This window comes from Rhinopithecus roxellana, chromosome 11 (genome assembly GCF_007565055.1).
Source record: "Rhinopithecus roxellana isolate Shanxi Qingling chromosome 11, ASM756505v1, whole genome shotgun sequence".
Lineage (NCBI taxonomy): Eukaryota > Metazoa > Chordata > Mammalia > Primates > Cercopithecidae > Rhinopithecus > Rhinopithecus roxellana.
In genome coordinates, this window is record NC_044559.1 from 72,337,270 (window position 1) to 72,361,267 (window position 23,998).

At 54.5% G+C, this 23,998-nt stretch overlaps 1 protein-coding gene across 2 annotated transcripts; it reads left to right on the plus strand.

Annotated features, from left to right (window-relative positions):
* The first annotated feature begins 10 nt into the window (after positions 1 to 10).
* PDZD7 (PDZ domain containing 7) lies at positions 11 to 23,309 on the plus strand. 2 transcript variants are annotated; one of them, XM_010356115.2, is made up of 17 exons: positions 39 to 95; positions 786 to 1,176; positions 6,820 to 6,960; positions 7,290 to 7,464; positions 8,513 to 8,689; positions 8,952 to 9,099; positions 10,208 to 10,268; positions 11,639 to 12,034; positions 12,562 to 12,759; positions 15,387 to 15,437; positions 16,030 to 16,205; positions 19,632 to 19,723; positions 19,874 to 19,965; positions 20,128 to 20,199; positions 21,045 to 21,662; positions 22,562 to 22,662; positions 23,061 to 23,309. In XM_010356115.2, the coding sequence occupies exons 2-17, from the start codon at positions 951 to 953 to the stop codon at positions 23,307 to 23,309; spliced, it is 2,973 nt and encodes a 990-aa protein (XP_010354417.2). In that variant the 5' UTR covers positions 39 to 95; positions 786 to 950. The 2 variants fall into 2 exon arrangements, with proteins under 2 accessions (XP_030796517.1, XP_010354417.2); XM_030940657.1 differs by lacking the exons at positions 15,387 to 15,437; positions 16,030 to 16,205; positions 19,632 to 19,723; ... (3 more) ...; positions 22,562 to 22,662; positions 23,061 to 23,309 and adding an exon at positions 14,207 to 14,491 and having other exon boundaries at positions 11 to 95.
* Positions 23,310 to 23,998: the final 689 nt, after the last annotated feature.

Consider the following 23,998-nt stretch of genomic DNA (forward strand, 5'->3'; position numbering starts at 1 on the left):
GCCTCCGCGGAGCGTGGGTGGGATTTGCAGACTGCCACAGTAGCTCTCGCCCGAGGGTGGTTTGACAAGGCTGGCGGCGCCACAGCAGCGACCAGGTGAGGGGGACCAGGCACAAAGGGGTGGGGGGCCTGGAGGGCCGAGTTGATATTGGGGTGCTTCATTCTGGGTCCCAGAGCTTCTCTGAGGGAATTGGCCTTGGGTTTTGCGCGGGATGTCGTGGGACCCCTCTCCAGCGGATCCTCCCCGCAAGCTTGGGAAAGGTTCATGCAGACTCTTTAGACCCGGAGCCGCAGCCTGGAGCCCGCGGGTGTCTGGGGGGCTTCCTCGGCCTCAGCTATCTAAGGTCCTGAAGCCCTGTCCTTGAGGCCCAGCCCGCCCCACGCCGCCCCCACCCTATCCCGGACCACCCCCATACCCGCATATGCATGAGAGAGGTGATGCCATGAGCTGTCCGGACCTCTCTTTTGTCTCACACCGCTCTAAGCCCCAGGGCCCTCAGTAATCCCAACTCCACTCTCAACCTCTACTGAGGACTGAGGACGGGAGTAGATGACTCAGCCGCCAGCAGCAATGAGGGGTGAAAGGTTCCCACCTGTCTTCTATAAAGTGAGCAAGAGTCCACGATGGTGCCTGGATGGGGCAGTTTTCTGGTCTGGGGTGAGACAGGAGGGGGGCCTAAGGCATGGGAGGGCAGGATGCTTAAACCAGCAGGGAGGGGTGGAAGTTTTGGAGGGCAGCAGGGGAAACATTTACACCCCTCCCTCATCCCTGCTCTCCCTGCCCAGGCCTGGAGCTTACACTTCTGAGAGGCATCGCAAGCAAGGGCCTTCACCTTACTGAGACCCCATCCCCTCAGAGAGGCTCATGGAGCTCGAAGCACGCGGGGCTGGCCTCTCCAGAGCTAGCAGATTCCTTCTGGACCTGTAGGGTGCCGCCCTAGCCCAGCCGCCATGGCGCAGGGTTTCGCAGTGGGCTTCGACCCACTGGGCCTAGGAGACCTAAGCTCCGGCTCTCTGAGCTCCATCTCCTCCCGAGGCCACCTAGGCAGCGACTCAGGCTCCACCGCAACGCGATACCTGCTAAGGAAGCAGCAACGGCTGCTGAACGGGCCCGCCCGCGGAATCCGAGCCTCATCGCCCATGGGACGCGTCATCCTCATCAACTCCCCCATCGAAGGTGGGGGTGGGACCCAGCCACCGGCCTGGGTTGGGGAGGGTGGGGGTAGGGGACAGGGGGAACTCAGCAGGAGGAGGCAGAGCCTGTATGAGTGGGGGAATTCAAGAGATGGGAGTCACAGGGAGGTGGCAGGCAGCCTGGGAACCCATACACTCTTCCTCACCTGCTTCTTCTCCAGGCCAATCCTGCAGGGGTCCAGGGTGGTAGAAGGGTCAGAGGAGGGAGAGAAGGCCATGGCAGCAGGGAAAGGCATGCATGTGGTATGCTAGCCCCAGGTGGGCAAGGCAGGGGATTGAACTGGCCTCTTTCTCCCATGGGCTCTGCCCTTCTCCAGATCCACTGTGTGTACTTCTGGGGGATGGGGCAGGATAAAGGAGGACATCCTCCATCAACCAGTCCATTGTGTGACAAGCTCTGTGCTGGGCTGCGAGGAGTCAGTGCCCAAGTGGGTAGACAGAATTCAGGGCTTCAGTGCTGAAGGAGGGGAATGAAGGCAGCACAGCAAATGTTCAGAAGAGGAGGGTTGAGGGTGGAGAGGGAGCTCCATCAGGGAAGGGGAGACCTAAGCTTATGTAGTTGCTTAATGCTGCTTCATGGAGCACCAATTCTATACCAGCCCTGGGGAGGTGTTACAAGGGACCTAGAGAGAAATCAGGCTCCCTCTTCACCTTCCAGAAATCTACAGTGTAGCAGGACAGAGCAACAAGAACAGCTGGTGACAGGGGTGAGCTATCACCAACAAAGGCTGGAAATGAAAAGCATGGAGCATGGTGGGTGGGCACTTAGGAGCCAGCCTGGCTGCAGTGACAGATGTGAGGCGACTAAGAGCTGGTGAGCAAGACAGGACCTTGAATGCCAGGGGCGGAGCCAGGCCCCCTGAGTGTGGGCTTTCTGTGGGCAGGACCAGATAAATATCTCCAGCTCCTCTCCTCTTTCTTAGCCAGCAGAGCTGCCCTGGCTGGATCCCAGACTGGACTCTTCAGGCCCTGTTCCTCCCCCTCTGACCCAGCGGGGCATCTCTGTTCCCCTCCCTAGGCCACCGGAACAGGGGTGGGCATGTTGCTCAGGGAACAGGCTTTCCTCCACCAGTGGCTTGGCACGCTCACCCCTGTCATACACCAGTCTATGCCTCACCCTCTGGTGAGCAACAGGGCACTGCTGAGGGTCACCGCGGTCATTCTGTTCAGGGAGCAGAAGTCTCCAGGGGAGTTAAGAGACATTGAGGAAAAGGGAAGCAGGCACCGCAGCAGTCTTTATTTGTCCCATTCTATGAAAAGAACTATGCTATACTCCCTCTGATACACACTCTCTCTCTCTCCCTCTCCCTCTCTCCCTCCCTCTCCCCCCACCCCTTCCCTTTGCCCATGTATGATGCAAGGGCTGTTTATACTGTCCTTTTTTTTTTTTTTTTTTTTTTTTTAGAGGGAAAGGGTCTTGCTGTGTCGCCCACCCAAACTGAAGTGCAGTGCAGTGGTGTGATCATAGCTCACTGCAGCCTCAAACTTCTGGGCTCAAGTGATCCTCCAGCCTCAGCCTCCTGAGAAGCCAGAACTATAGGCATGCAACACCAAGCCTGGCTAATTTTATTTTATTTTACTTTTTGTAGAGACAGAGTTTCACCATGTTGCCCAGGCTGGTCCTGAATTCCTAGGCTCAAGTGATCTTCTGACCTCAGCCTCCCAAAGTGCTGGGTTTATAGGCATGAGCCACTGTGCCTGGCCTATACCATCCCTCTAAAGATCCTCTTCCAGGGTTTCATGATTGCTTTCTCCCTCTGCCTCATGCTACTGCCACTGTGCAGCCAAGGAAGCAGGATCTCCTAGCAAGTGAGGGACTGGGGAGTTGCTCTGACCACTTGGCTTCTCCTCTGACTGGGCTGGGACCCTCTGAGTTCAGAATTCTCCCCTCTGCCTGAGCGCAGACATCTCCCAAGTCCCCGCAGCCTGGAACCCTGCCCCATATTATGTAGATCACTCCCAGGGAGTAAAGTAGCTGATAAGGAATAAACAGTGGGAAGAGGGACATTGCCACCTACATCAGCCCCATGAGGCCCCACCAGCTCCTTAAACTCAATTGGTCCCAGAGAAAATACATTACCTTTAATCCAGGAAAGCATTACCCTTAATGCATTTCTCATCACTCTCCTAGTTTGTCCATCCATCCATCCATTTACTCTTTCACTTATTCAAAAAAATATTTATCAAATACAAGTGCTGTCCAACATATTAGAGATATACTACAAGAGAATTACGAAGTCTCCACCATGATTGAGCTTACAGTCCAGTCAAAAGAGACAGATAAATAACACAAATAAGCAAACAATGGCAAAGGATGAGAAGAGTCAGAAGGTGATCATCTGATGATATGATAGAATGGTGCTTCTCAAACCTCAAATGCCTCAGAATTGCCGGGAAGGCTCATTCAGGGATAGATTGCAGGGCTCAGTCCCAGAGCTTCTTGGTCCGGTGGGTCTGTGGTAAAGTGAAAGAATTCCTGTTTTTAGCAAGCTGTCAGATGACACTGATGCTGCTGATACAGCACAATGCTTTGAGAAGCCCTACAAGAGGGAATCACTGGGAGGAGGGATAGGATACTCCAGGAAGCCTTCTCCAAGAAAGTGGTGTCTGAGCCAGGAGGGAAATGAGGAAGAGGAGCTGACCTTCTAAAGGCCTGGGCAGGAGCACTGCAGGCAGAGGGGACACTGGAAGGGCTTGACCTCCACGAGGAACAGGAAGATCAGGTTGGCCAGAGCTCAGTGAGGGAGAGAGGGTGGAAGGGAGGGCGGAGGGGTGGGCAGAGGGAAGCCCAGGCAGGGCCTTATAAGGCATGGTGAGGAGACTGGAGTTCTAGAAGCAGGAACAGGTGTTGAAGTTTTTAATCAGGGAAAAGACATGATCTAATGTAAAAGCTGACTCTGGGTACTGTATAAAGAATAGCTAAAGGGGGCAAGAGCAGAAGCAAGGATAGTGCCGGGGCTGTAGTGGAGCACCTGGAGGAGAGGCTGGGGCAGTGGAGGTAGAGAAGTTTCCATCCTTGCAGGGCCCAGGCTCCTGGAAAACCTCAGATTTCACATTCCCTGACCCAGGGCCCTAGGGAGGCCCCAGTGAGGCCCTGAGGAGAGAGGGTTGACAGCAAGGGAGCAAAAGGCTCCTTGGCTAAGGCTGTAAGTGGCCTGAGATCTGTGTAATCTAATCAGCTGGGAAAGCCCTGGCCCCCCACATCTGTCCTGCACCACCCCTCCCCACAAGCTGCCCTTGGGGATTTCTTTCTGAGCTGCCCTGGCTGTGCCCTGTAACCTGACTTCTCTTAGATCAAATTGAAGAGTGTGTGTGTGTGTGTATGTGTGTGATTTCTCCCTGTCAAACGCCTCTAGAGTAGCCCTTACCCACGAAGACATCTCAGCTTCTCACCTGGGACCCGATTTACCCCTCCAGCCTTCTTGCTTTTCTGTAACCAGAAGGCCTCCTCAAGGGCCCACAGCTGAGCCTCCCTGGCTCCTTCCCCTCATCAGTGCCCCTCCCTTTCCCCTCACCCATCAAAATCCCACCCATCAGAGTCCTTACAGAAACCTTACCTGGCCCGGGTGCCTTGGCTCATGCCTGTAATCCCAGCACTTTGGGAGGCCGAGGCAGGTGGATCACTTGAGGTTAGGAGTTCGAGACCAGCCTGGCCAACATGGTGAAACGCTGTCTCTACTAAAAATACAAAATTTAGCCCGGCGTGGTGGCACATTCCAGTAATACCAGCTATTGGGGAGGCTGAGGCAGGAGAATCGCTTGAACTCAGGAGGCAGAGGTTGCAGTGAGCCAAGATTGAGCCACTGCACTCCAGCCTGGGAGAAGAAGTGAAACTCCATCTCAAAAAAAAAAAAAAGAATCCTTACCTGACAGGTTCAGCCTTTAGGAACCCTCTTCCCCACCTACTTTCCCCAGTGTGATGGAGAGGGCCGCCTTGGGCACATACATATTGCAGTGCGGTGTGGCTTGGGGTTTCCTTCCCCATGTAGCCAGGTAGTTCCTAGAACCCTGACTTCCAGAGTCACAGAGTCTAAGAGATGGAAGGGTGCTCAGGGATTCCATAACATCCCAGAGATTTGCTGGGTCTCAGCTTGCATGCCTCCAAAGATGGGAAGCTTACTATCTGTCTTAGAAAATCCCTTCCATTTCAAGGCTGGGGCAGTGGCTCACTCCTGTAATCCCAGCACTTTGGGAGGCCAGGGCAGGCGAATCACGAGGTCAGGAGTTCGAGACCAGCCTGGCCAACATGGTGAAACCCCCATCTCTACTAAAAATACAAAAATTAGCCGGGTGTGGTAGCACATGTCTGTAATCTCAGCTACTTGGGAGGCTGAGGCAGGAGAATCACTTAAACCTGGGAGGCCGAGGTTGCAGTGAACTGAAATCACATCACTGCACTCTAGCCTGGGTGACAGAGCAAGACTTTGTCTCCAGGGAAAAAAAGAAAGAAAACCCATTCCATTTCCAATAGCTGAATGGTTTAGAAAGTTTTTCCTGACAAAATCTGCCTCTGTCTAATTCCACTATGTGAGCAAGAGTACTGCAGGCAGGTTCTGTTTACACAGATGAAAACATCCAATGCCTTCCACTGGGTAGCTCTACAAGCATTTGAAGATAGAGCTAATATACTAATTTATGCTGCAAGCTAATGAGGCCAGACACCCTCAACTGTGCCCCATAGAACAGAATCTTGAACCTTCTTGTCTGTCCATCTGACTCTCGGAGTAACAGAATTGTTTATTAATTTGGCTTCCCCCAGGCCCATGGGCATGTGAAGCTCAGAAAGCATTGATACACACACACACACACACACACACACACACACACACACACACACTCATACACACACACTAAGAAGGAAGGAGAACAACATCTTTTTCTTTTCTTTCTTTCCTTTTTTTTTTTTTTTTTTTTTTTTTTGAGACAGGGTCTCACTCTGTCACCCAGGCTGGAGTGCAGTGGTGTGAACACAGGTCACTGCAGCCTCGACCTCCTGGGCTCCTGCCTCAGCCTTCCACGTAACTGGGACCACAGGCATACACCACTATACCTGGCTAGAGAATACTGTCTTTAGCATAGAGTCCTGTCCCACTGATCTCACCTTCTTCCACACCCTCCTGGCCCATGGTCTCAAAATCACTCAGAGGGGGCAGGACATGTGGCTCACACCTGTAATCCCAGCACTTTAGTAAGCCAAGGTGGGATAATTGCTTGAGGCCAGGAGTTTGAGGCCAGTCTGGGCAACAAAGTGAGATCCTGCCTCTACAAAAAATTAAAAAATAACCCAGGCACAGTGGTGTATGCCTGTAGTCCTAGCTACTTGGAAGGCTGGGGCAGGAGGATTACTTGAGCCCAGGAGTTTGTGGCTGCAGGGAGCCAATGATCACACCACTGCACTCCAGCCTGGATGACAGAGCAAGACCCTGTTACTTTAAAATAAAATAAAATAAAAATCACCCAGAGGGGCCTTAAAAATGGGCTGACCTGCCCCACTGCATTTAGGCCCCTACATGCCTATGTGACTGTGCCCAGCAACCCAGCCTTTGCAGGCGCCAAGTTGGGGAACCCAGGGGCCCTCAATGCCCGCAATGAACATGGGAGCATCCCTAAATCCCTGTCCCCACAGCCAACAGTGATGAAAGTGACATCATCCATTCAGTCCGGGTGGAGAAGAGTCCAGCAGGGAGGCTGGGCTTCAGCGTGCGTGGGGGCTCAGAGCATGGCCTGGGCATCTTCGTCAGCAAAGTGGAGGAAGGCAGCAGTGCAGGTAAGCGGAACCCCCAGGTTGAAGTCCAGGCTTAGGATGTGACTCCAGCCTCAGTGAGTTGCAGGGGATGCTGCTGTCAGGGACAGAAGGAAGAGTCCCCAACTCTGGAAGGCCTGACTGATGGGGGGACAGGGCTCACCCTCAGGGCAGAATGGTTTAAGGGACAGATCCCTAGGCACTGGGAACACTCAGCCCCTGCTCTGACAATCCCCACTCTGACTGAGGAGATCAGTTGAACTCGAAGGAGCTCCATTTGATGGGGGAGGCCCCCACCCTGGGGACCCTTCTCCCGAGTGCCCCATGCCAGCCACTCCCATCCTGTGGTGCAGAGCGGGCTGGCCTGTGCGTGGGGGACAAGATCACGGAAGTGAACGGGCTAAGCCTGGAGAGCATCACCATGGGTAGCGCCGTGAAGGTGCTGACGGGCAGCAGCCGCCTGCACATGATGGTGCGGCGCATGGGCCGCGTGCCAGGCATCAAGTTCTCCAAGGAGAAGACCACGTGGTGAGCAGCAACTCCCTCATCCTAGCCCTGGCCGTGCCCCAGCTCACCCCAACCCTACCACCATGCAAAACCCACTGAGGGGAGAGGCTTCTGCTCCTCCTGCTCACAGGCACAGGAAATACAGGGGATCCAAAGGCCTTACCTCAAAATAAGGAGAGACCACATCTGTCCCTTGCCCTCCTCCAATGGCTCTGCTCTCTCAGATCCAAGTGGTCCTGCTGCCGCATTGCTGCTGCTCCTGCTGTGAAACCCGGGGGCAAAACACCACCTCCCCACAGGGGTGCTGTAAGGATTAGAACTGGGACCTAGCCTGGGCAACATAGCGAGACCCCCTTCTCTAAAAAAAAAAAAAAAAAAAAAGCCAGGTACAGTGGCTCAAGCCTGTAATCCCAGCACTTTGGGAGGCTGAAGCAGGTGGATCACCTGAGGTTGGGAGTTCAAGACCAGCCTGACTAACATGGAGAAACACTGTCTCTATCAAAAATAAAAAATTAGCCAGGCGTGGTGGAGCACGCCTGTAATCCCAGCTACTCGGGAGGCTGAGGCAGGAGAATCGCTTGAACCCAGAGGCTGAGGATGTGGTGAGCCGAGATCACACCATTGCACTCTAGCCTGGGCAACAAGAGTGAAGCTCCATCTAAAACAAAACAAAACAAAAAAATTGGGCATGGTGGGCATGTGCCTGTAATTCCAGCCATTCAAGAGGCTGAGCTGAGGTGGAAGGACTGCTTGAGCCCAGGAGATTGAGGCTGCAGTGAGCCATGACCACACCATGGTACTCCAGCCTGGGTGGACAGAGCAAGACCCTGTCTCAAAAGAAAAAAAAAAAAAAAAAAGGAATGGTCCTGGCACATTGCAGCTGCTCAATAAAAAGAGGCGATTTAGGCTGCTTTCCCAGCTAATGAACCTATGTCCCACTGCAGGTCTCAGGCCTGGAGAGTCCCCCAAAGGCAACCCCCACTTTCCCAGCAGTTGTCAGAGCTGCTGGGAGGGTGGTGGGTGGCAGCGGATGGAGGACCCTGCCTGAGGGCCCCCTGCTGTTGTCCAGGGTGGATGTGGTGAATCGGCGCCTGGTAGTGGAGAAGTGCGGTTCGACACCGTCCGACACCAGCTCAGAAGATGGTGTCCGGCGCATCGTCCACCTATACACAACCTCCGACGACTTCTGCCTGGGCTTCAACATCCGTGGGGGCAAGGAGTTTGGCTTGGGCATCTACGTGTCCAAGTGAGGGCTGAGGCAGGAAGTGTCTTGGGGTAGAACTGAGAATGGGGTGTGGAGTAGGGCCTAGGCTGGGATGTGGGGATGGTCAGCAAGTGAGGCCTGGCCAACCACCTGTCTCAGTGAGGGCCTGGGAGGGGCGGGAGGCCCCAGTAGGAGGGTCAAGGAGCTTGACTGGTACAGTCTTGTGTCCAAGAGAAGGGGGTCTGGAGTGGGGTGAGGGAGGGCAGGCCAGGGGCCTATCAGACTAATGCCTGTCTGGCCTCAGAGTGGACCATGGTGGGCTGGCCGAGGAGAATGGCATCAAGGTGGGGGACAAGGTCCTGGCGGCCAACGGTGTCAGGTTTGACGACATCAGCCACAGCCAGGCCGTGGAGGTGCTGAAGGGCCAAACGCACATCATGCTGACCATCAAGGTGGGCAGAACTGTGGGGGCAGGGAGAAGCGAGGCTAGAGGAGGGGCTTCCCAGGCCACCCTACTTCTTAATTATGCTTGGCAATTTATGACGTTCCCACAGCCACTAGAAGGTAGACAGGCATTGTTCTCATCCCTGTTTTGAAGAAGAAGAAACTGAGGTTCAGAGAGGCACAGCAACTCACAAACAGGTCACTTACTCAGCTGGTCAGTGGCTGGGCCTAGTTCCAGTCCTGCTCCCCACAGTGCTAGAGTGGTGCCCCTTTCTTATGAAGGGTGGAGGCCTAGGGTTGAAAGGAACAAATGTCTTGCCCAGAAGGGAGGGGTGGTGGGCATCCCCAGGGCATAGAGCAAGGAGGGCTGGGCTGGGGCCAGAGGTTGGATTTCACAGGAGGTGGCTGGATTCATTATTCCTGTGGGTCTCACACTTGTCTGAGGATCAGGTCTTCTCATTCCGGCTCCTGGAGGAGATGCCACCTCATTCTCCCCTGGTGTTCAGCCCTGGCCTCTGCTCTACCATTCTGTTTCCCCAAGCCTTCACTTGGAGTGAAACCTTCATTGGGTGCCTCCTCTGCTGCCCTCCCCCACCCATTTCTACCTCTCCCCCATCCAATTTTTCCTTTTCCTTCCTCTAAGATTATCCCAAACATCTCTCCTCACTCCCACTCTGCCCCTCATTCATTCAACAATATTTTTGGGCACCCGCTATGTGCTGGCCACGGTGCGAGGAAGTGGGGCTGCAACAGTGAACAGGACAGATAAGTTCTCTGCTACTAGAAGGAGACATATCAGTAAACTAGATGCTTGCAGATGTTGACAAATGCTCTAAGGAAATTAATAGAGAGATGGAATGGAGTAATTCAGGAAGGCCCCTGTATCTTGGGGTCAGGGTGGCCTCCAGGCAGAGTGAACAGCAGGTACAAAGGCCCTGAGGTACAAAGGAACTTGGCATGTTCAGAAAGAAAGTGGCCTGTATGGCCAGAGCATGATGAATTTGGAGGACCGAAATGAAGTTGAATGTTTACTCCCATCCTGTCACCCCCGCCCCATTCTCACTCTCCGTCCTCACTGCTCCCCCTTCCCTCCTGTGCCCACCATCCCCTCCCCAGGAGACCGGCCGGTACCCTGCCTACAAAGAAATGGTTTCTGAGTACTGCTGGCTGGATCGACGTAAGTGGCTCAGATCTCCAAGGTTGGAGGGAAAGGGTGGAGGCCTGAGGGTGGGGCCCGGATCTCTGAAGAAGAAAAGGGCCAGGCTCGGTGGCTCACATCTGTAATCCCAGCACTTTGGGAGGTGGGAGAATCGCTTGAGCACAGGAGTTCAAGATCAGTCTGGGCCATATAGGGAGACCTCGTCTTTACAAATAATAATTTAAGCCGGCCATGGTGGCTCACGCCTGTAATCCCAGCACTTTGGGAGGCTGAGATGGGCAGATCACCTGAGGTTAGGAGTTTGAGACCAGCCTGACCAACATGGAGAAACCTCGTCTCTACTAAAAATACAAAATTAGCCGGGCATGGTGGCCCATGCCTGTAATCCCATCTACTTGGGAGGCTGAGGCAGGAGAATTGCTTGAACCCAGGAGGCAGAGGTTGCAGTGAGCAGAGATCATGCCATTGCAGTCCGGCCTGGGCAACAAGAGTGAAACTCCATCTCAAAAATAATAATAATAATAATTTTAAAATTAACTGGAGTGGTGGTGAGGGCCTGTGGTCTGTGCTACTTGTGAGGCTGAGGTGGGAGGATTGCCTGAGCCCAGGAGTTTGAGGCTGTGGTAAGCTGAGGAGCTGCACTCCAGCCTAGGCGACACAGTGAGAGACTGTCTCAAAAAAAAAAAAAAAAAAGAAAAAAGAAAAGAAAAGAAAAAAACAAAGTCCAGCACAGTGGCTTATGCCTATAATCCCAAAACTTTGGGAGGCTGAGGTGGGTGGATCACCTGAGGTCAGGTGTTCGAGACCAGCCTGGCCAACATGATGAAACCCCATCTCTATTAAAAATACAAAAATTAGCTGGGTGTGGTTGTGCACACCTGTAATACCAGCTACTTGGGAAGCTGAGGCACAAGAGTCGCTTGAACCCAGGAAGTAGAGGTTGCAGTGAGCTAAGATCATGCCACTGCACTCCAGTCAGGGCCATAGAATGAGACTCTGTCTCAAAAAAAAAAAAAAGAAGGAAGAAGGAAGAAGGAGGAGGGAGGAGGGACGGGAAGGGAGAAGGGAGAAGAAAGAAGAAAGAAGAAGAAGAAAGAAGAAGACCAAAACCCTTCACACAATCTAGAGCTATTTCTGGGCTCCTCTCTGAGAATCTGCGGATAAAATGCAGGCTCTCCTAGGGTCTGGAGTCCCTGTGGGTGATTGGAGAAGTGACATGCCTTAGGGCAGTGGCAGCATTTCGGAGCTGCGGGTTCCCCACCACTGCGGTTCTAACCCAGGCTGCTGCCTGACCTTGCCTCCTCCACCCCTAAGCCCAAGAGTGGTATGCAAGTCCGGTAGGGCCCTGAGGCAAGCCCGCTGACCTCTGGCTTCCCTACTCCCTGCAGTGAGCAACGGGGTGCTGCAGCAGCTGTCCCCGGCCTCTGAGAGCAGCTCCAGCGTCTCTTCGTGCGCCTCCAGCGCCCCCTACAGCTCAGGCTCCTTGCCGTCGGACCGCCTGGACGTCTGCCTGGGGCCGGAGGAGCCCGGCGGCCGCGGCCCAGGCTGGGGACGGGCCGACACAGCCATGCAGACGGAGCCTGATGCCGGGGGCCGGGTGGAGACCTGGTGCAGCGTGCGGCCCACAGTCATCCTCAGGGACACCGCCATCCGCTCGGACGGCCCCCAGCACGGCCGCCGCCTTGACTCTGCCCTCTCTGAGTCCCCCAAGACGGCCTTGCTACTGGCCCTCAGCCGACCCCGGCCCCCTATCACGCGCTCCCAGAGCCACCTGACATTGTGGGGTACGTGGGGGATGGGTGGCTGCTGCTCCCTCCACAGCCTCTGGTCCAAAACCTGCCTCACACCCTGTCCTGGGCTCAACCCTCCCTTTGCCCCAGGCCTTGACGCAGCCCCTGCCCAACCCAAGCTCCAGGCTGCCCAGACCCTGCTGTGGGCTCCACTTTAAATTAGTCCTGGACCCCATGCTCACCCTTAGTCTCAGTCCCTGTTCCCCGAACCAGCCCTTACCCCAGCCCCTGGATCCTGGAGTTCCCAGGCCTGTTTACACACACAGTTGCTCACACTCACATGCACGCATGTGTGCCCTTCTCCAACTGGGCCTCAATGGAGATTCCTTACATAGCCACAGCTGTGCGTTGGGGAAAGGGTCAGAAAGTCGGAAGAGGAACCGCACTCCCACCCCCGCACAGCTGCAGATCCTGTCTGCCCTCTCCTCTCCCTTCTCTCTGCCCCTCTCCACACCCCTGCCCCTTGTCCTTCCCTTCTGCCCATCCCTCCAGCACCCCCGGTTGCTCCCTCGTGTCTGCAGAGGAGAAGAAGCAGCGGAAGAAGGAGCAGTCGGGGTCCCCTGGGGAGAAGGGTGCCCTGCAGCGGTCCAAGACGCTGATGAACCTCTTCTTCAAGGGAGGGCGTCAGGGGAGGCTAGCAGCGGGTGGGCGCAGAGAGGCCTGGACACTGGACAGCGGGATCCCGGCCAAAGCTTGCCCTCACCTGGACACAGAGAAAGGTAAGTAGTGGGTTGATCAAACAGGAAGACAAGGTCAAGTCCACTAGCTTCGGCATCCAGCAGTTCTGAGTTGAGATCCCACACCGCCTTTTACCAGCTGAGTCCCCACTCAACCCCTGAGAGCCTGAGTTTTCTCATGAGTAAAATGGGGATAATAATACCTACTTTTCCTTCCTTCCTTTCTTTCTCTTCTTTCTTTCTTTCTTTCTTTCTTTCTTTCTTTCTTTCTTTCTTTCTTTCTTCCTTCCTTCCTTCCTTCCTTCCTTCCTTCCTTCCTTCCTTCCTCTCTTTCCTTTCTTTTTCTTTCTTTCTTTCTTTCTTTCTTTCTTTCTTTCTTTCTTTCTTTCTTTCTTTCTTTCTTTCTTTCTTTCTTTCTTTCTTTCTTTCTTTCTTATTATTATTATTATTATTACTACCTTTTGAAACGGAGTTTTGCTCTTGTTGCCCAGGCTGGAGTGTAATGGCACGATCTCAGCTCACTGCAACCTCCACCTCCCAGGTTCAAGTGATTCTCCTGCTTCAGCCTCCCAAGTATCTGGGATTACAGGCATGTGCCACCATGCCCAGCTAATTTTGTATTTTTAGTAGAGAGGGCGTTTCACCATGTTGGTCAGGCTGGCTGGTCTCAAACTCCTGACCTCATGTGATCCACCTGCCTCGGCCTCCCAAAGTGCTGGGATTATAGGCATGAGCCACCACACCCAGCCAGTAATACCTATTTCTTTAACAGTAGTGGGGAGCAAGTGATTTAGTGTATGTGAATCATTTAGTACGTTGTCTGGCATACAGAAGGTGTTCAGAAAATGTAGTGGTCATTGTTATACTGCCTCATCTCCCCATTTTATAGAAAGGAAAACTGATGAATCATAGCACAGCAAGGACGTGGGAGAGCTCTGATCAGATCCCTGTGCTCTTGGTGGTGGCAGCGGTAGGGCACACTTTTCCTAGGGCATTTGGCTTCACCTCCCCTGGTCAGAGTTCTGTTTGCTTAATTCAGTTCTAGAAGCATCCTTGAGCAAAGCCATTTCTAGATCGGAGCCCAGGTAGAAGGGCCTAGCCCAGGCTGTACCCATGTCAGGGTCTGCGAAAGGATACTCACAAGATACTCACTCTCATCCCTCTGGTGAGTTTCAGAGACTAGACCAAGGGTGGATGAGTTAAGACTCTTGGAGTTGCACGTGACAGAGACTCAACTCACACTAGCTTTAGAAAGCATTTCTTCCAGGCTTAGTGGCACATGCCTGTAATCCCAACTATTTTGTTTTGTTTTTTTGAGGCAGGGTCTTGCTCTGTCTCCCAGGCTGGAGTGCAGTGGCATGATCTCGGCTCACTGCAACCTCCGCCTCCCGCACTCAAGCGATCCTTCCACCTCAGCCTCCCAAAGTGCTGGTATGACAAGTGTGCATCACCATGCCCAGCTAATTTTTTTTTTGTATTTTTTTTGCAGAGATGGGGGTTTCACCATGTTGCCCAGGCTAGTCTCAAACTCCTGGACTCAAGCTATCTACCCGCCTCAACCTTCCAAAGTGCTAGGACTACAGGCATGAGCTACCACACCTGGCCAATCCCAACTACTCTGGAAGCTGAAGCAGCAACATCACTTGAGCCCAGGAGTTTAAGACGAGCCTGGGCAATATAGCAAGACCCCCATCTCTAAAGAAAAAAAAAAGTAAAAGAAAAATAAAGCACATCTTGGCTCAGCTACTGATTTAAGCTGGGTCTAAACATCTGAGCAACATCATCAGACATCTGTCCCCCTCCATCTCTCCCGTGAGTTGGCTTCACTGTTGTGGGCTTTGCCGACTTAGGGGTAAGATGGCCTCTATTGCATAGCAACCCCAGGAGAAAGTGCTTCTCCTTAAATAGTTGCAGCTGAAGTCCCAGGGTAGGCTGTCCCTGGCCCAGCTGACATCCTGTGCCATGCAGAATAAATCGCTATGATGTGGGAGAGAAAGTGCTTTTGTTAGCCAGCCTGGGTCATATACCCACCCTGGAGTACATGGGCTAAGAACAGAGCGGGGTGGGTCCCCAGGAGAAAATCAGGGTGCTGTTTTCAGAAGAGGGGGGTGGATGTCGGATCAACAAAACAACCAGAGGATGAGGAGCTGGACCCTGCTTCGCCCTGGGGTGGGAAGTTCTAGGGTCTCAAGGTGATTGTACCATGGGAGAGATAATCCCTTCCAATTAGGGCTGCCTGGCCCCTCTCCATCTCTCTTCCCACAGCTCCCAAGGCCCTGCCCTCTGCTGGTTCTCCTCTCACCTCTCTGGCCACTCCTCTATCTCCTTCCAAGGCTCCTCTTTTTCCCTCCGTCCCCTGAAGGTGGGTACTTCTCCGAGCTCTGTCCCTGAGGTTCTTCCCTCCATACATTTGCTTCCAAGTGAATTTGCATAAGCAGAGCTCAGACTGCACCCTCTCTTGATCCAAAACCATCCTAACTCCCCATTGCCTATGAAGGAAGTCCATAGCCTGAGCATTGCCTTCAAGTCCCTCAGGGCCAAGCCTCTTGCCTCCCCATTACACCTACTTCCAGTCTGAATTTTCCATTCCAGCTTGTCCTGAGCCCTCCTGACCCCCATTTTCAGACTGCGGGCCAAGACCTGCAGCTGAGCCTCTTTCTTCTTCACAGCAGGGAGCGTGGGCCCAGTGCAGAAGTTTGTCACCTGGAGACTGAGACGCGGTAATTCATGCATCCCTTTACCAAGGCCTGGTTTACAGTAGAGTGGCAGATGAGGGTGCATGCTGGGGGCCAGCTAAGTGACTTTGGACTAAACTCAGTCAGGGTCAAGCATGGGGGATCAGGCAACTAGACTAGTACATATTGGGGGCAGCTAAAAGAATTGGACTAAGCTTACTAGGAAAGATAGGGTGGCAGACAGATATTGGTGTGCATTTTAGGAGCTTGTGTTGGGACTCCCAAAGATATATTTGGGGGTGATGAGGGAGCCTGTGCTGGGGCGCCACTGGGGAACAGACGACTATGATGGTGCATGTTCAGGGGGCTCTGGGGGCACTGGGCTAAGACCCCATTATGAAACAAACTGGTATAGGGGTCCGTGTTGGGGCTGAGGGGCTGGAGTTTGTGCTGCATTGGTGGGCAGGTTGCTGTGGGCAACCACAGTGGGAGCATATAGGCTAGGCTAGGATCCTGCCCCAGGCACCTGGACTCTCAGCTGGCCAGTTATGGGGCCCAACCCTGCTGAGGGAAGCCCCTCTCCCCTCCCCTGATGACTCCTGGCTCCTTATCACGCCCTTTGGCTCCTGCCCTGCAGACCAGGAGAGGGGCCAGGCCCTGCTGTCTGCCAGGTCCAGGAGTCCCTGCAGCCAGCTGCCCAACGTGGATGAGCAGGTTCAGGCCTGGGAGAGCCGGCGGCCCCTCATTCAGGACCTGGCCCAAAGGCTGCTGACTGATGATGAGGTGCTGGCTGTCACCCGCCACTGCTCCCGGGTAAGCCTCCATCCCGCCTGCAGCCTTGGCACATGGTCCTTCGGTCACCCAGCCTATCATTCATTCAGGCCACTGTCCACTGACCAGTGTCTGGGCTTGATGCCAGGAGGCTAGTGGTCAGTCAAATCAGAAGTCACCCCTGTCTCACACACACACACACACCTGCCAGCTCACAGGAAGAAGAGCTAGACAGTCACTAGAAGCAAAACGCCCATGGTGATGAGTCACACGAAGAGCTGTGAAGAAAAAGAACATGAGAGGGTAAACCAGGAGACACATATTAGATGGTGTGGGCTGGGAGGCCCTCCCAGAGGAGATGGTATTTAAGCTGAGAAGAGAAGGAGAGGACACTTTTCCCGAGTGGGAAAAGGGAGTCCCTGCAGTCACCTGCCTCTGCCCTCTCTGAGCCTCCATCCTTCCCTGCATGCCACCCTCTGCTCCTGGGTCACCCAGCAGGCCTGGCCTCATGCCAGGTCCTCTCCCCTATTGCCCAAGTAAGTAATCCTTTGCCTCCCCTACACACCACACCTCAACCCCTGCCCCCCAACACCTAAACTGTTGTTCTCTGTTCCCTTCCACTTCAAAAGGAGCCAGAGGGCCCCGGGGTGGGGAGAGAGTCAGATTTGAAGGAGTCTCTGGGGCCCACATGTTGGGGAGGCTGTGGGGCACGGCTCACTCCCTCCAGGATTGGCAGGTCCTTTTCTGTGCCTGTCTCAGGAAGACCTGGGTGTGTACGCTGGGCTCCTTGTGAGGAGTCTGCACACTGTGTGTGAGGGCGAGCTGGGGGGTCTTGGAAAATTGTTTGTGGATTCCCTCACCCTTCACCTTGCTCAGAGTGGGGCTGTGTTGCATGTCTGTGTGGTGTGTGCACTGGCGTGTCTGTGGGGTACCTGGTTTGTGTTGATATGACTGCACGATTGTGTGTGTGTGTGCATGTGAGCAAGCACGTGTCTGGCTAGCGTGTGTGTATGCGTGTGTCCATGCATTGTCACCTGGAGACTGAGACATGGTCATTTATGCATCCTGTTACCAAGGCCCGGTTTGCAGCAGAGCTGCAGATGGGGGTGTGTGCTGGGGGGAAGCTAAAGGGTTTTGGGCTAAACTCAGAAAGTGTCACCCTCAGCTCCCAGCGCTAAGTAGGGCAATGCAGGCTCTGTCCATGAGGTGGGACTCTGGGTCTGTCTCTTTGGCGGCTCCTTTTCCCTCATCCCTCCCTTCTCTGCCCAAACCTCCTACTGTGCTCCCATACCACCTGCCGAGCTCAACCACCACCCAAACCTGACCCAAGCCCCCCACACCAACAGATCAAACCCTCAGCAATGGAGCCCTGGCCGGAGTGATGAGCAAAGTTCTCCTGGTGACTGGGGCAAGTAGCCCTGAACCCCAGGCTTCCCTTCTCTCCCTATGTGAGCCATCTCTCTACAGCTGCCAGACCAAGAATCAGAAACCCCTCTCTGATTGGCTAGGTGATGTGGCTCATGCCTATAATCCCAGCACTTTGGGAGGCCAAGGCGAGCGGATCACCTGATGTCAGGAGTTCGAGACCAGTCTGTCCAACATGGTGAAACCCCATCTCTACTAAAAATACAAAAAAAAAAAAAAAAAAAAAAAAGCTGGGCATGGTGGCAGGTGCCTGTAATCCCAGTTACTCAGGAGGCTGAAGCAGCAGAATTGCTTGAACCTGGGAGATGGAGGTTGCAGTGAGCCGAGATCGCGCCATTGCACTCCAACCTGGGAACAAGAGTGAAAATCTGTCTCGAAAGAAAGAGAAAAAGAGAGAAAGAAAGAGAGAGATAGAGGGAGGGAGGGAGGGAGGGAAGGAAAGGAAACCCTTCTCTGATCGCTGTACACTCCCCAAGTCACCTGGTGACCCATTGTCTTTGGCAGAATAAAGTACAAGTTCCCTGCTCTCACATTCGAGGTCCTCCCCGATTCAACTCCCTAATCCACCAACCTCCACTTTCCCATGGCCGCCGCATAGGTTTATACAGGTTACAACCTGCACAACCTCAGGGACGCTACTCACATAGTCACAACCTGTGCAACAGCCCTGCAGGGAGGTTCTTCATGGACCCCATGGCCACGTTTAAACCACTATCTACTCATTTTTCCACACCACCTTTGCAACACTTTCTTCCCAACTTTTGTGCTGTTCCCTACATCTATCTTCTAAGAGTCAGTCAGAATACCACCACCTCCATGAAGCCCACTGGGATCCTCCCACCTTCCTCTGAGACTCCCTGTGCTCCATTGCCCCTGACTTGTAGTTCACTGGGGTATGTGACTCATCTGCCCCTCGCTCCCACTAGACCCAGTTTCTGAAGATCTGAGACAGGATCTTTGTGCCCCTGCTGCCCAGTACAGGGTCTGGTACTTAGTGGGTAACGAATCCAAGTCCATAGACTTAAAGCGTGTGCACATGTGGGGCTGGTTCTGCACCATATGTGTCTCTCCAGACAAAAGGGAATGTATTGTTGATATGTGTGAGTCGCTGTAACTGTGTGTGGTTTGGGGCCACACACATCGTTTGTATTGTATTTATTTCCAGATATTTATGAATGACTCACTCTGACCACCAGGGCATGCTCTGTCTCTGTGCCTGTGCCCATAGAAAGTGTTCTATGCATGCATGTCACTGACTCAGTCTCCCTCTCGCCACAAGGGGTCGGTGTGCTGTCCAAGTGGGATGGCTCCCAGTGTTCAGGTCTTCAGAGTCAGTGGGGTGTGGCTGGTGGCATCCGGGCAGTGCCAGGCAGAAGGGGTTCCACCCCGCCCCCCATCCCGCCCCAGGAACTGACCGGAGAGGCTTTCTGCAGAGCCGCCCCTTCCCCAAGGCTCCCATTCCAGCCCCAAACAAAGTCTAATTTGTAGGTCTGTGTGCAGACACATGCTGGGACAGCCAGGCACACAACCTAGGGTTTGGCTCAAATTCCTTCCTTCTGCCTGGGATGTGGGGGTGGGGAGGAGAGTCCACTCCCTGCACATCCTTTTCCGGCACCAGAGCAAGCAAGAGTTAGACTTCCCGGGTTCCAGTCCCTCTTCACACTTTCTTATGTATATGGCTTTGAGTGAAGGCCTTCTCTCTGAGCCTCAGTTTCGGCATCTGTAAAACAGGAATAATTAATGCCATTTCTCAGGGTGGTTGCTGAGCGATGGTATGTAAAAGGCTTAGAAAAGTGTCTGTCCCAAAACTGTTACCAATGCTGTTGCTATTTATTGCAGGTCTGTTATTACTGCAGGCTTCCACCCCATCACCAAGATCAGACCACCCTGCGGCAGCTGGGGGTGGAGTAAACCTTTCCCAAGGCATGCAGGGCTGGATAGGTCCCTACCTGTGTAGAAGAAACACCTGCATGCCCTGGTGTCCCCCTCACCCAGCTCTGGAAGTCCCCACTGCTGTCTGACCTGTGGTGCCTCTATCTGCAGTATGTGCATGAGGGAGGTGTGGAGGACCTGGTGAGGCCCCTGCTGGCCATCCTGGACAGGCCCGAGAAGCTGCTGCTGCTGCGGGACATCAGGTGGGAGGAGGTTGCAGAGAGGGCTTGGGGGCAGGAAGGGGATCCCTGGTACCACCCCCAACCTCCCAAGGGCTGAAGGGCATCCTGGCACCTCCAGAACTGAAACCCTGCCTGCCCCTCCCACCCCTGCTGTCTCTCACCCTCTCCCAGGAGTGTGGTGGCCCCCACAGACCTGGGCCGCTTTGACAGCATGGTGATGCCTGTGGAGCTGGAGGCTTTTGAGGCCCTCAAGAGCAGAGCAGGTCAGCAGTGGGAGGCGGGAGTTCTGGGTCCCAGCCCTGCTGGGGATGGGGATGGGACCCCGTGGTGGAGAGGGCTGCAGAGATTGCCGAGCCCCTTGAGCTGTGTCCCTCTGGGAGCCTGGTGGGGTGCCTTGCCTCTGACCTGTTCATCTTTCCAACCAGTCCGGCCTCCTGCTTTGAGACCAGCCCGGCAGGACACGCCGCCCAAGCGTCACCTTATCACCCCTGTGCCTGGTCAGTCAGATCCCAGAGCCCAGGGAGGGGCACAACCCTGGGGAGATTCGGGAAAGGAGGATGGGCCTTCTACTTCTTTCCCCACAGGGAGGCAGTTGTGGCTTCCAGGCACATTGCGGTCCCCTGAAGGAAAGCTCTTGTCCACCAGAGCCATTTTATCACATCCGCTGGTCACCACCTGTACTATTATTTACTTAATAGTTGGTTTGAAACCTGCTCACTTTTAAAATCTAGTCTCATTCTATGCAGTAATCTCTGAGAAATTACGTTTGGTGTGCTAGTCGTATTTTTTCTTAGACACATTAAAATAGAACTGTAACGATTCCAACAGGAAGTATTAAAATGCAATTCTCGGCCGGAAGCGGTGGCTCATGCCTGTAATCCCAGCACTTTGGGAGGCTGAGGTGGGTGGATCGCTTGAGGTCAGGGGTAGAGACCAACCTGGCCAACATGGCGAAACCCCATCTCTACTAAAAATACAAAAATGAGCTGGGCTTGGTGGCACATGCCTGTAATCCCAGCTACTCGGGGAGGCTGAGGCAGGAGAATCGCTTGAACCTGGGAGGTGGAGGTTGCAGTGAGCCAAAATTGCGCCACCGCACTTCAGCCTGGGCGACAGAGTGAGATTCCATCTCAAAAAAAAAATAAAAAGAAAAAAAAAGCGAGTCTAATAGAACATGTTTGTCCGCCTACCCTATGGGTGGGCCGCACTGCACTGGTTCCTGAACAAACTCGGGCCTGGCTCTCACAGGCCCCACACGAACCAAAGCAAGGCCTGGGTCCTGGAGAGGTGGTCCAAGCTGGGAGGGGAGGAGTGGGCAGCTGACCTTGGCGCTCTTCCCCAGACAGCCGCGGAGGCTTCTACCTGCTGCCGGTGAACGGCTTCCCGGAAGAGGAAGATGATGGGGAGCTGAGGGAGCGGCTGGGGGGCCTCAAGGTCTCTCCGAGTGCCTCTGCCCCTCGCCACCCTCATAAAGGGATCCCCCCTCTCCAAGACGTGCCAGTAGATGCCTTCACCCCCCGCCGAAGTGCCTGCACACCCCCTCCCCAGCCACCCCCTGTGGCTCCCCGGCCCCCGAGGCCTAACTGGCTGCTGACAGAACCCCTGAGCCGAGAGCACCCTCCACATGGCCAGGTCCGGGGCCAGGCTCAGAGCTGCAGCGGCAGCCGCAGCCGCAGCCGCAGCCGCAGCCGCAGCAGCCGGGGTCAAGGCAAGTCTCCGGGTAGACGCTCCTCATCCCCTGCGCCTACCCCTGCCCCCAGCATGGCCAATGGGCGCTACCACAAGCCTCGGAAGGCCAGGCCCCCTCTGCCACAATCTTTGGATGGGGAGGCAGCCAAGGTGGGGGCCAAGCAAGGGCCCTCGGAGAATGGAACTGAGGGGATGGCCGAGGAGGCAGCCATGAAGACCACCAGTGGCGAGCTGAAGACAGTGACACTGTCCAAGATGAAGCAGTCCTTAGGTGAGTCCAGGTGGGACTGGGCCTGGCAGGAGACACTAGGAAGCTTGGGCCCAGGAAAAGAATCTGGGTTATTGGGCCAGGCGCGGCGGCTCACACCTGTAATCCCAGCACTTTGGGAGGCCGAGGCTGGTGGATCACTTGAGGTCAGGAGTTCAAGACTAGCCTGGGCTACATGGTGAAACCCCGTTTCCACTAAAAATACAAAAGAATTAGCTGGGCGTGGTGGTGGGCGCCTGTAATCCCAGCTACTCAGAAGGCTGAGCAGGAGAATCACTTGAACCCAGGAGGCAGAGGTTGCCGTGAGCCCAGCTGAGATTGCGCCACTGCACTCCAGCCTGGGCGACAGAGTAAGACTGTCTCGGCCAGGCGCGGTGGCTTACGCCTGTAATCCCAGCACTTCGGGAGGTCGAGGAGGGCGAATCACCTGAGGTCAGGAGTTCCAGACCAGCCTGACCAACATGGAGAAACCCCGTCTCTACTAAAAGTACAAAATTAGCCGGGCATGGTGGCACATGCTTGTAATCCTAGCTACTTGGGAGGCTGAGGCAGGAGAATCGCTTGAACCTGGGAGGTGTAGGTTGTGGTGAGCCGAGACTGCGCCATTGCACTCCAGCCTGGGCAACAAGAGCGAAACTCCGTTTCAAAAAAAAAAAAAAAAAAAAGACTCTCAAAAAATAAATAAATAAAAGGGAATCTGGTGTATATCTGGGTGGGGTCTAGATTTGAGGGGCTAGGATCTGGAGGATTTTGGAATGAATTGAGATTTGAGTAGTAACAGAATGTAGGGATGTGGGAGAAGTTGGGGCCTTGGGTTTGGGGATGGGATTCTAGGTTTCTCCAGGGAGCTTGCATTTTGGGGTCCGGCTACACTCTCTCACAGTGTTTCTCCCCATCACTAGGCATCAGCATTTCTGGGGGCATTGAGTCCAAGGTGCAGCCCATGGTGAAGATAGAGAAGATCTTCCCTGGGGGGGCCGCCTTCCTCAGTGGGGCCCTGCAGGTGGGTGAAGCATGCCCAGGCCCACCCTCACAGCCCACAGCTGAAACCAGGCAGGAGATGGGCTGGCCATGCTCAGCTTCCAGCCAGACATGTTTAGCCCAGGTTGTGGGAGGAGGCTTGGGGTGAGGGGGTTCAGACAAGCAGGATGAGCAGGCCCAGGGAAAACTCTGTCCCCTCATGCTAGCCTGAGCCTGAGCCCCAAGGGACAAAGAGCCCTTGTCTGTGCCCCACCCTGCCCCCAACAACTCCAGGCACAAAAGTCTCATTGTCCATCCCCTCCACCCAGATGGGGGAGGAGTGTCCTTGTGGGTGGAGGTGAGAAGATGCTGCCTTCAGGTTGGGGGCTCGTGCAGGGTGACATGGGGAGGGAGGGATGTGACTCTCTCACTCCATCCTAGGCTGGTTTCGAGCTTGTGGCAGTGGACGGAGAGAGTCTGGAGCAGGTGACCCACCAGCGTGCAGTAGACACTATCCGTCGGGCTTATCGAAACAAGGCCCGGGAGCCCATGGAGCTTGTGGTCAGGGTCCCCAGGCCCAGCCCACGGCCCTCACTCTCTGACTCATCAGCCCTTACTGATGGGGGCCTTCCTGCTGACCATTCGCCTGCCCACCAACCCCTTGATGCTGCTCCAGTTCCTGCCCACTAGCTCCTAGAACCTCCCACCAATTCCCAGACTCCTCCCACCAATGCCAGGCTCCTCCAGCCAACTCCCAGCCCTCCAGACTCCTGATTCTAAGCCTACACCCTCCCCATGCATCCCATGACCCTTCCCCTAACCTCAGATTCCCCCACTGACTCCAACATCCCGTTATCCCCAGGATCTCTCCTACCAACTTCCTCAGGACTCAGGACTCTCCGGCTCCTGCCCACCCACCCTTCCTCCTCCCAGTGCCACACTGGTGGCTCACATCTTTCCACTTTCTTCCTTCCTCAGCTGTCACTAAGGCTCTGCCTTAGTGTCCAAGGACAAGGTGCTAGTGGGCAGCCTGTGTCACCCGCACTCTCGGCTCCCCTATCTCCCAAGCCAGGAAAGGGGGTAAGAAACTCAAGGTCTGGAGCTTGGGATTGGTGGGCACTTTCTCACATGCTGCCTCTTACTTTATGAGTCACCCAAGCCTCCAGGGACACAGGCTGTCAGACAGGGCCCTCAAGGGGTCAATGTATCCATTCCTCAGCCCCAAGCAGCATTCTTTGCAAGGAAAAGGATTAAAGGCTTTTCTAGTCCCTGAAGTCCTGAGAGATCATTTCATGTGGGGGTCCATTAAGACCTCAGACATTCTACTGGATTTGTCCTTCCTCCATCACCTTTTCTCCCCAGGAGAGCTCGGGGAATAG

Excerpts from the sequence above, each read along its gene's own strand:
- PDZD7 (XM_010356115.2), top strand. The coding sequence starts at position 951 with ATGGCGCAGGGTTTCGCAGTGGGCTTCGACCCACTGGGCCTAGGAGAC. Across the intron at positions 9,100-10,207 it reads ACATCATGCTGACCATCAAG|GAGACCGGCCGGTACCCTGC; the intron begins GTGGGCAGAACT and ends TCCCCTCCCCAG. Across the intron at positions 22,663-23,060 it reads TCCTCAGTGGGGCCCTGCAG|GCTGGTTTCGAGCTTGTGGC; the intron begins GTGGGTGAAGCA and ends ACTCCATCCTAG.